Raw genomic sequence first — 9,040 nt, forward strand, 5'->3', positions numbered from 1 at the left:
AAAACAAAAAAAAACAACCTATTTGTATAGTTTTGCTCGCAGCCAATCACTGCAAGCATTCTTTGATTTACATGACATGTGATTGGCCCACTACCGCAGTAGCTAGCTGTGGAGTGGTGGTAACACAACTAAATGCTTCCATTCACAAGATGGGTATTAAATCAAGTAAGAGTAAAAAAATAAATAAAAAAAGTATCAAATGTAGTACTCCATTGGTATCGGTATCACTTCAAGGGTATTGGTACTGTATCGTAAATTTCTATACGATACCCAGCCCTATCAGTGCAGTCATGAGGATAAGGAGTGCCTGCGTTTTATCATATATAACACACCTGATTTATTGATGATTAACCATTTTATTCAGTGACATTTAATCAAACACAGGAAGTTGAATCACAGTTTAAAATGTTTTAACTCCAACTGGATGAGCGCTTTCTTCAACGGTTTGGTTGTGTGGCGGCAGCGGAGCAGTCAGGGTTGGGGAGTAAACCGCTGTGTGTTCTACACCAGTCTTCGTCTCTTGCAGTCTCGCTCCATGTGGTCTTCAGACATGTTGGTGGCGGCACCCAGAGGAGACACTTGGTTCAGCATGGAGTCTTCTGATGCCTGACCAAACAGGGCCAATAGTAAAGCAACGCCAAATCCTGTGGCACGCTCCCCCTGCAGACAAAATATGAGACAAAAAACAAGGGTCAGATTCCAGCGTCATTACAGTAAACTTACCCTGCAGTTATCCTTTTTTCCCCACTACCCGTAAAGTTCTTTTTCATTCAGAGTTAAATGTGACTGAAACACGAGACCTTCCCCAATTCTCCATGAATGTTACTACAGTGAAGATCTTAAATCATTTGAGAAAAAAAAAAAAAAAAAAAAAAAAATAATGCACTGGTCAGAAGAACAAATATATACTGCAGGCTTCAGTACATTATAAAGTGATGAGCCCTGCTTTTTTATGAGCTGAACCACAAGACAAGGACAGAGCAACAGATTTAAAATAATCTTTTTTTATATGAAAAGCTGGCACAACCCTGACACACATGCAGGAAAGTCGTAAAAAGGAGTTTGAATTAAAAGAATACATAATGAGCAGGTGTAATAGAGTACCAGACACAACCAGTAAGATCAGCTGCTGCTGCGTCCTTCAAAAGCAGTGATGAGTTTCATAATGGACTAGGAAAAGTAGCAGCAGAAATAAAGCTTCTCTGCAGACGAAGTTGGTGTTTCTATAGATTGTTTGGCTCAACCAGTTTCTGTGAAACATGGACACCATAACAAACATCAAGACTGATAATCAGGTTACTTGACTTTCAGGTAAAACATTTGAAAACTCCCCCCCCCCCCACAGAGCAGGTACTGTGTCCCACATCACTTACATTGAAAGTGCATTAGAAATGGATCTTTTAATGTCCAATATAAAAAAGGAGAAATGCTTACACGAGAAAACCCTGTTCAGTGTTCATGTTGGCACCTGACTATTCTTTTAAGAAATAACTGAGTTGTTGCCAAATGCATTACACATTCTGCTGACACTTCTTTCAGATTACTGAGTCTCTTGTCATAGTTAATACAGTCCTTAAGTTGTATTAACTAAGCACAAGAACATTTTCCACAGCCAATATTGCCTATGGACATGCAAGAATTCATATGCACAGATATAAATAACTTTGTAGTACCTTTGTATTTGATTTTGCTGAAAAGAATATTAGACCAGTCATTGGTGTGGTTTATGTGATCCTGTAGAGGGCTATGTGCACACGTCTTTGTCAACTAAAGCCAAGATAAAAAACTGCACTGAATACCAGCAGCTCCTCTGAGACAGTCTGAACAAGTAGAATTCCTGATTCCAAAGTTGCACTGCAACGTGTAATTTGTAATGACACACTCCTGCTCTGCTCCTCTGCACAATTCAGCTTAAGGAACGTCTTGTCAAGCCAGTTGCAGGCAGCAGAAAACATGCATGGAACCAATAAAACTTTCACTTCACTGAGTTATGATCATAACCTGATTTGCTCCAAGATAAAAATAAAAAAATAAAAACAACAACTAAAAACCCCCCCAAAAAACAGAGCATTAACTGATTGCACAATATGAGTCAGCACAACAAAGCCCCAATTACTCACAGAATGGACAGGAGAGGCGATATCAATATGAACCCAGACACCAGGCCAATCAAAGCCCAAGTGGGAACCAATGAAGAGGCCGGCACAGGAGCTCTGGGCGTTCTCCCGGTCCTGTCAAAACAAGAAAAGAATGACAAACATCAGCAACTCCCCAAAATAAATTAGAACTTCAGTCATCAAACAAATATGTATACTTCAATATACTTGGTAATATATCTACACTACTGTACGTTACTGGTTTTCAAGTGCTGGCTCACAGGCAATACTGTTGTCACCAAAACAAAATATAGTGCCCATACCAACCATTCATTTGCAGATTTACTGTAAATCAAAATCTAAACTTTAGCAATTCACACAACCTCATCTACCACCTGTATATAGCCAAAGAGAGCTACTCTATCCTACCATATGTAGCTACACTGAACGATGTTTTTCCAAAGAACTTTCCAGGGTCCAACATGGCTCTGATGGGAACAAAGAAAAACGCATTGGTTGTTCTCGGCTTTAAAATTGGACCAACCAAGTACCATTTAACAGTACGTACTTTGTAAGGGCAGCTGCAGTACATACTAAAAGTAAAATGAAAAAGTTTGCGATCTGGAACGCAGCACAAGTGTCAGTAAAGCCTTTTTTTTTTTTTTTTTTTTGTATATTTGCAAGTACACAATTACATTTGTTGTCCTTTGAACTGTCAATCAGCCAGATTTCTGTGCCCTTTGTCACATCATTTTGTTAAGGCATTTTGGCAAACTTGTAGTTTGTCACTTACTGCCACAGAGTTTTTCATGTCAGCCATGGCAGAGGTGAACTCGTTGAAGTGCAGCTCGGGGCAGTAGACCAGAGGGTGAGCGAGATCTCCGCTGCTGCGGCCGGCGCGCACACATGCAACCTCCCATTGCTCACTGTTGGTCATCACGGCTGCATGGAACTTCCCTGTAGAGATCCCCTGGACAACAGAAACAGAAAAGAAAAGGTTTTAAGATACAAAGACGATACCTGTTAGAAGGCTGAATACACTTGGTTTTGGTCTCGTCAGGGGCTGGGTTAATAAAAATAAAATCCTGGTTTTAAGTCTATATTAATTGATTTGTGTGATAGAGGTTAAAAAAAAAGGTTCCAGTTCACACTTGCTGTGGAAAGTTTAACACCACTCTGTAAGCAGCTGTCACCCACCTGTGCCCCAGTCAGTGTGGCCATGTCCAGAATAATATCCGCAGACAGGTCTTTGCTGGCGTACACCACTCCATCAGCCAGCACCAGCCTGCCCTCTGCATCAGTGTTATTGATCTCCACTGTCCTTGAGGACAAAACACAAATGACAGATGCATTTTTTAATACCAAAGCCTCCATTCATTCCTGTTAATTTAGCTTGTAAAATAATATCAGTCCCGTCTTGTGTGCAATCACACCGTGACGCCACAGACCGATCCAATCAAGTAATTTGACACATTATTATTATATAAAAAAAAAAAAGTAAAAAAGTCTCACTTTCCAGAGTAGAGAGTGTGGATATCATCAGGTCGTGTGGCCGTGGGTCCAACTGCATTCTCTGCAAGGCAGAACACTGCATGGAGGTTGTCCTTAAAGCCCTGTGGCAAACCGAGGACAGCGTTTGATTAAAACTACTGCTGCAGAGAAACAAAAAGGAGACTAGAACAGCTGTGACAGCTGCTGAGGGATAATCCAAAAGCTCACCTGTTTAATAGTAGCTCTGAAAGCTCCCAAAATGGCAGCAGCTCCACCACAGTCTCTCTTCATGCCTGGCATTGTAGTCTAGGGAAAAAAAAACAAAAATATTTGATATCACTCTAATGATGTACTGCTAGTACGCATTGACCAGAACAATGATCCAGCAGTCCATAAATTCAACTTTTAGCTGGTTTGTAAAACATGTCCCTGCTAAATAAGTGACCTCTACCTTTCTATTTACATAGGACACTACATAAACTGGTGCGTGCAACAGAAATGACATGTTATCGGATTGCTGAGAATAAGTTTATATCTTAACAGATCAGGGGTGTCACACCGTGCACGGTCGAGGCGGCATTCTGAAAGGGGTTTCAGTGAATGGGCCACACACTTGTCAAAAGTGTTAGCCATGTTGTGGTTTTGCTGGTGAACATGGATAATGTCCAGCAGTTTAAGCTGTAAAATGAATTCAGTCCACAGAATCACAATGAACATCAAATAAAAAGGATACAACAACTAATTTGGGAGCACACAATGCTTTGCACTTTTGTCTGTTTGATTGCAGCAGACTACATTACAGATAAATAAAGTTCAGTTTAATAACAATAATACACCATGAAAATAATACACCGTGATTTAGTGACTAAATGCACCATGCAAGTAGTAAGTATGATTGTGCTTTACTACTTGATAAACAACTGTTACGAATTTAGATTTCTTCTGAAGTTAAAGCACCATTCATAAGCAATTTTCACATATTTGCAGACAAAATCAGATGGATAACTTTTAGTTGCAGAGCTGTTCCCAGGACATTAGCATTTTTTATTTTTTTTTCCTTGATGCACAATAGTTACTATCACTTCTCCATAGGAAAAATAGGCATACTTTTCCCTTGATGCTGAGTCCACCAGTGTCATACACAATGCCCTTTCCCACCCACGCAATGGTTTGGGTTGCACCCTCTGGTGTGTGGCTCAGGACTGCTAATGCAGGAGGATGCTCTGCCGCCCTGCCAACTCCATAAATGCCTGACAGGTTAGAAAGAAAACAGATAAATAATTGTTAAGTACCAATGATCAATCTGAGGATTTGTCATCTCTTCAATGATGACAGATATACAGGTTTATTGCTCTATGAAAAGGCCTGTGGTTTCTCCAAATTTGAACGGTTATTTTTTTCCAAAGAAGAGTTCAATATTAAGGATGAAGTAATACTGTCTTTAACAAACATGTCGAGGCAAAGTGAAATGAAATTACAATGCGTTAGGATGGGAAAGAGTTTTATGAACATTATCTCCGCCAGGCATGAAAAAAAGTTTTGAACCGGAGCATCTGCAGATTAGTTCCACCTGATAGGTTATGATCCCTTAAGTTAGGCACGATACAAGATCCCCGTTATGGTTATCTTCTCCACCATCTTGACTGTAATGGAAGCCAGTAGAAACAATTGAGTGAAATTCAACTCTTTTTTATTTTTATTTAAGAGGGCAGAGAGAGACATTCCTGGTGGAAATCTGCTCTGTGAGTGCACTTTACAAGTTACACTTTGTATTAATTGAAGAATGATTTCCAGAATAACATGTGGTAGTAAATATGTGGATCTAGCTACAAAATTGAGTCTTTATGTTAATAGTTGCACAACTGAAACTCCTCACTGGAAAATCAACATTTTGATCAACAAAGCTAAATTGGCTTTAATGCACCCTCCTCTTGTGTTTTAAGTGACTGTTGGCATTTTCAACAGCAAAATCATTCAGCAAAAAAGGCAATTACCGTAACTAAGTTATTCGGACGGAGAATTGTCATAATGTAAGCTAATGACAGACCTAAAGAGACATCTCCAGACACAGTACCTCCAAATCCTCTTTGTTTCAGCTCCTCTCCGCGAATGATAACTGGAGTTATTCCGAGTTCAGTTCCCACAGCCTTGATCTCCTGAAATGGAAATTACTGTCTGTGATGGAGGGCTGCAGCAAAATAATTAGAACCATGTTCCTGTAGTAGGCTCAACAACATGTATAATAGAGATAGTTTCACTTACATCTAAGAAGTGATCTGTATTCATCTCATTGCATGGTGTGTCCACAATCCGAGCTGCCATCCTCACTCCATGAGCAGCGTTGGAGAGACACTGAACAGAAGAAAAGCCTTCAGCTATGGCAGACTGTAGTTAACATGAACCACAGCGGTACAAAAACATGCCATTTCTAAGTACTGCCTTAAAAAGGCCCTGAAAAAATTTGTTCAAAAAAGGAACATTTGTGGCCGGTTAGCTCAGTTGCTAGAGCAGATATGTAGAGGTTTAATCGCTGAATGCAGAAGGTCCAGGGTTTGAGTCCGACCTGTGATGGTTTCCTGCATGTCTTCCCCCTCTCTCTGCCCGTTCACGTCTGAGTTGTCCTTTCATTAAAAGGCGGAAATGCCCATAAAAATAATCTTGAAGAAAAAAAAACAGGAACATTAAGGGCAAATAAATAACAATGCAGTACCTCAAGTTCTGCGGCATCCAGATGACTGCTTTCTTGCCCGACAATCACAAACTCCACAGTGACATGTTTCTTCTCAGCCCTGCGTGAGGAAGTGGAGCGGCGAGAGAAGATGGGGAAGGCCCTGGCGATGGCACAGGAGGACGCAAACACATCTGAACGCTCACACACCATCTGGAGAGGAAAGAAACGCTTCTATAAGCCACTTGGTCACAGAGATTTAAGTGCCATAGGACTTTCAGAGGGAGTCATAGAAGGATGGTATCCCAGTTGAAACAGCAGATCTGACCTCCTGAAGGAGGTGAGAAAAGGAAAGGAAATTCACCTCACATCCATAAACTACTATGTTACAGGCAAGAACAAATACAATTCTTAAGATGCTGACCACAATGCAGCGGTTGTTCCCTCCAGGCAGACAGGAACGGACCAGACGGGACACAAAGTGGGCAGAAGACTGGCTGTTGTGCCTGCTGACCCGTGAAGGAATGGCAGCCACCGCAGCATGGTTGAGGTACAGAGGGCAGCTGTCCGTAGGGTTTGGGTTCAAAGCACCGAGAGCCGCCTGCCAGATCTGAGAAAACATGAGACAAAAGTAACATTTCTGATTCACTATGGAGACAGTATGGCAGAAACAATTAGCAGACTAATTGATCCAATTGACAGAAAATGAATCTGCAACTATTTTGGTAACTGATAATTTATCAAGCAAAACTGGCTAACATTACCCGGTTAGAACTTCTCAAATGTGTCGATTTGCTGCTTTTTTTTGTCTTATGAGACAGTAAACTGAATATATTACAAGCAAGTTGAAATTGTCACCTTGGAATTGGAAAATTGTGTCTGGCATTTTTAACCAATTTTGTGGACTAAACAAATGATCTAAACATAATTGGCACATTCATTGATAATAAACAATCAAATCATAGTAGACTCCACAGCCATTTGCATATTTGAAGGTCACTTGTTGAGAAGTAGCCTACTCCACTGGCATCCAGGACTATTTCTCCAGATATTACTATTTAGGGCAAGAAAGTTGACAACTGTTTGGGGACAATAGTCTTACATGGTTTATAGCAGTGTGTCTAAGCGTGTGTATGATGTTTGAGAGCTCTGTAGATTTATCGCTCTCACTCTTGATGAATGCTTCATTTTCCCCAACATCTGGACAGGCCAAAAACAGATGGAAGTCTGCCAATAAGGGAGTGTAAAATGTGCCAAGGAGTTAAAAAAATAAAAAATTAGAAGCTTCCAAGTGTCAACCAAATATCCAGACAGTGTCACAATTATCAGCTTAAGTATGATAAAGAACTTTTACCATCCAGAAAGAAACAAGCAGAACAATAAGGTTGGTTAATCAATGTCAGAGGCTCTGGGAATTATAGTAAACCTTTCCTTGACCTCACAGACTCACCATCTCTGAGGACTTTGCTCGACGGTCTACAACACACTGCTGCTTACAGCTTTAGATACCATGACCTCTGGACCTGCCAGTGCCACCATGAACAGGTTGCCACCCAGTTGAAGACTTTACATTACTCTCATGACCAAACAATCCTGCCATTATCTGGGGAAACTCTCTCAAAGCCAGGAAATGGAAAAATCAAACCTCAACAGTCTTCAACTGTAATGAGCATTTAACTATGGTGTTGGTTAACGTTAGCTAAGTACTAATTAAGATCCAACATCTTGCACTAGCTACTATTACTTAGCTATGGTTAGGCAATCAACACTATAGAAAACATAGTTAACGTTATATTCGACAATATAAAGTATCCTTCATTTTTAGAGCTAACGTAAAATATAACTTGTTTATTAACCTCACTAAGTTACCTTTACCGTTAGCTAGCTAGCTGCTTAGTTTGCATTATATTCCTAGAGCTAACGAGCTAGCTAGCTAACGCTAATCAAGAGTTGTTGTTAACGTTATATTAATTTAGCGAACGCTTTCTTGGATTAGCATAGCGCTAACATTAACGTTAGCTAGCTGTCACCAAACTATTATTTTTATTAACAATATTACCTCTTTGCTAACGACCGGCTGCAGTTTTCCTTTGATTAGGCTCCAGGCGACTTTGTGCAGGTTGGTCTGCTGTCCGATGATCAGGACAGGGCGACTCTGTGGCTCGGAGTCACCGGCAGAAGCCTTAAACTCCAGCACCACGTTCGCCATCTTTGTGACTAGCCGGGGAGATAGCTAGCTACGGTAACGTTAGTGGAGGAACTGCTGTCATTCACTGGTGCAGCGGGTGCAGCCCATGGATGTATTATATTGGTGCAGCCCGGACCGGCGACGGTAGCCGGGAGGACTGGCGAAGGCATGGCGAAGTCATCACTCGCCCTACTCTCCCTCTGATTGGCTAGTACTCGTTGCCTTCGTTGGTTAGTTTTAGGCAAGAGTAGTGGGATTGGTTAGGGTTAGGGTAAGAATGTCAGGGTAAGCCAATCAGAGGCAGAGTAGGGCAGAGTAGGGCGGGACATGCCTTCACCATCCTGGGAAAAACTACTCGCAGCCAGGAGGGTGGTGAGGACCATAGACAGTATATAAGGAGGACCAGGGACCAAACTGTTTTAACGGCAGCTTGCGTGTTGCGTTACTGCCATCTTCTGGAGTGTCCAGTATGTCAGCATTCCTCAACAGCCCTGTTCTCATTGACCAAACATCTTTTGCCTTGTCCACTTACACCACAAGACTTCAGCATGTATCAACACCAGTCCTTCTTTATTATCTATGCCCTCATAAGACATG

At 41.2% G+C, this 9,040-nt stretch overlaps 1 protein-coding gene across 2 annotated transcripts; it reads right to left on the reverse strand.

Moving 5' to 3' along the window:
- Positions 1–336: 336 nt before the first annotated feature.
- On the reverse strand, positions 337–8,614 carry npepl1 (aminopeptidase like 1). Of its 2 annotated transcripts, XM_028575147.1 has the most exons (12): positions 8,315–8,614; positions 6,680–6,865; positions 6,298–6,468; positions 5,850–5,939; positions 5,662–5,743; positions 4,695–4,837; positions 3,816–3,893; positions 3,609–3,709; positions 3,294–3,417; positions 2,890–3,066; positions 2,121–2,231; positions 337–660 (listed from the first exon to the last, which is right to left on the reverse strand). In XM_028575147.1, exons 1-12 carry the CDS (start codon positions 8,462–8,464, stop codon positions 502–504), a joined length of 1,572 nt encoding a protein of 523 aa, XP_028430948.1. In that variant the 5' UTR covers positions 8,465–8,614; the 3' UTR covers positions 337–501. The 2 variants fall into 2 exon arrangements, with proteins under 2 accessions (XP_028430948.1, XP_028430949.1); XM_028575148.1 differs by lacking the exons at positions 337–660; positions 2,121–2,231 and adding an exon at positions 2,507–2,584.
- Between the last annotated feature and the right edge of the window lie 426 nt (positions 8,615–9,040).

Source organism: Perca flavescens, chromosome 4, assembly GCF_004354835.1.
Source record: "Perca flavescens isolate YP-PL-M2 chromosome 4, PFLA_1.0, whole genome shotgun sequence".
Classification (NCBI taxonomy): Eukaryota; Metazoa; Chordata; class Actinopteri; order Perciformes; family Percidae; genus Perca; species Perca flavescens.

Excerpts from the sequence above, each read along its gene's own strand:
- npepl1 (XM_028575147.1), bottom strand. The coding sequence starts at position 8,464 with ATGGCGAACGTGGTGCTGGAGTTTAAGGCTTCTGCCGGTGACTCCGAG. Across the intron at positions 5,940-6,297 it reads TGGATGCCGCAGAACTTGAG|TGTCTCTCCAACGCTGCTCA; the intron begins GTACTGCATTGT and ends TCTTCTGTTCAG. Across the intron at positions 2,232-2,889 it reads ACATGAAAAACTCTGTGGCA|GACCGGGAGAACGCCCAGAG; the intron begins GTAAGTGACAAA and ends TTGTTTTGACAG.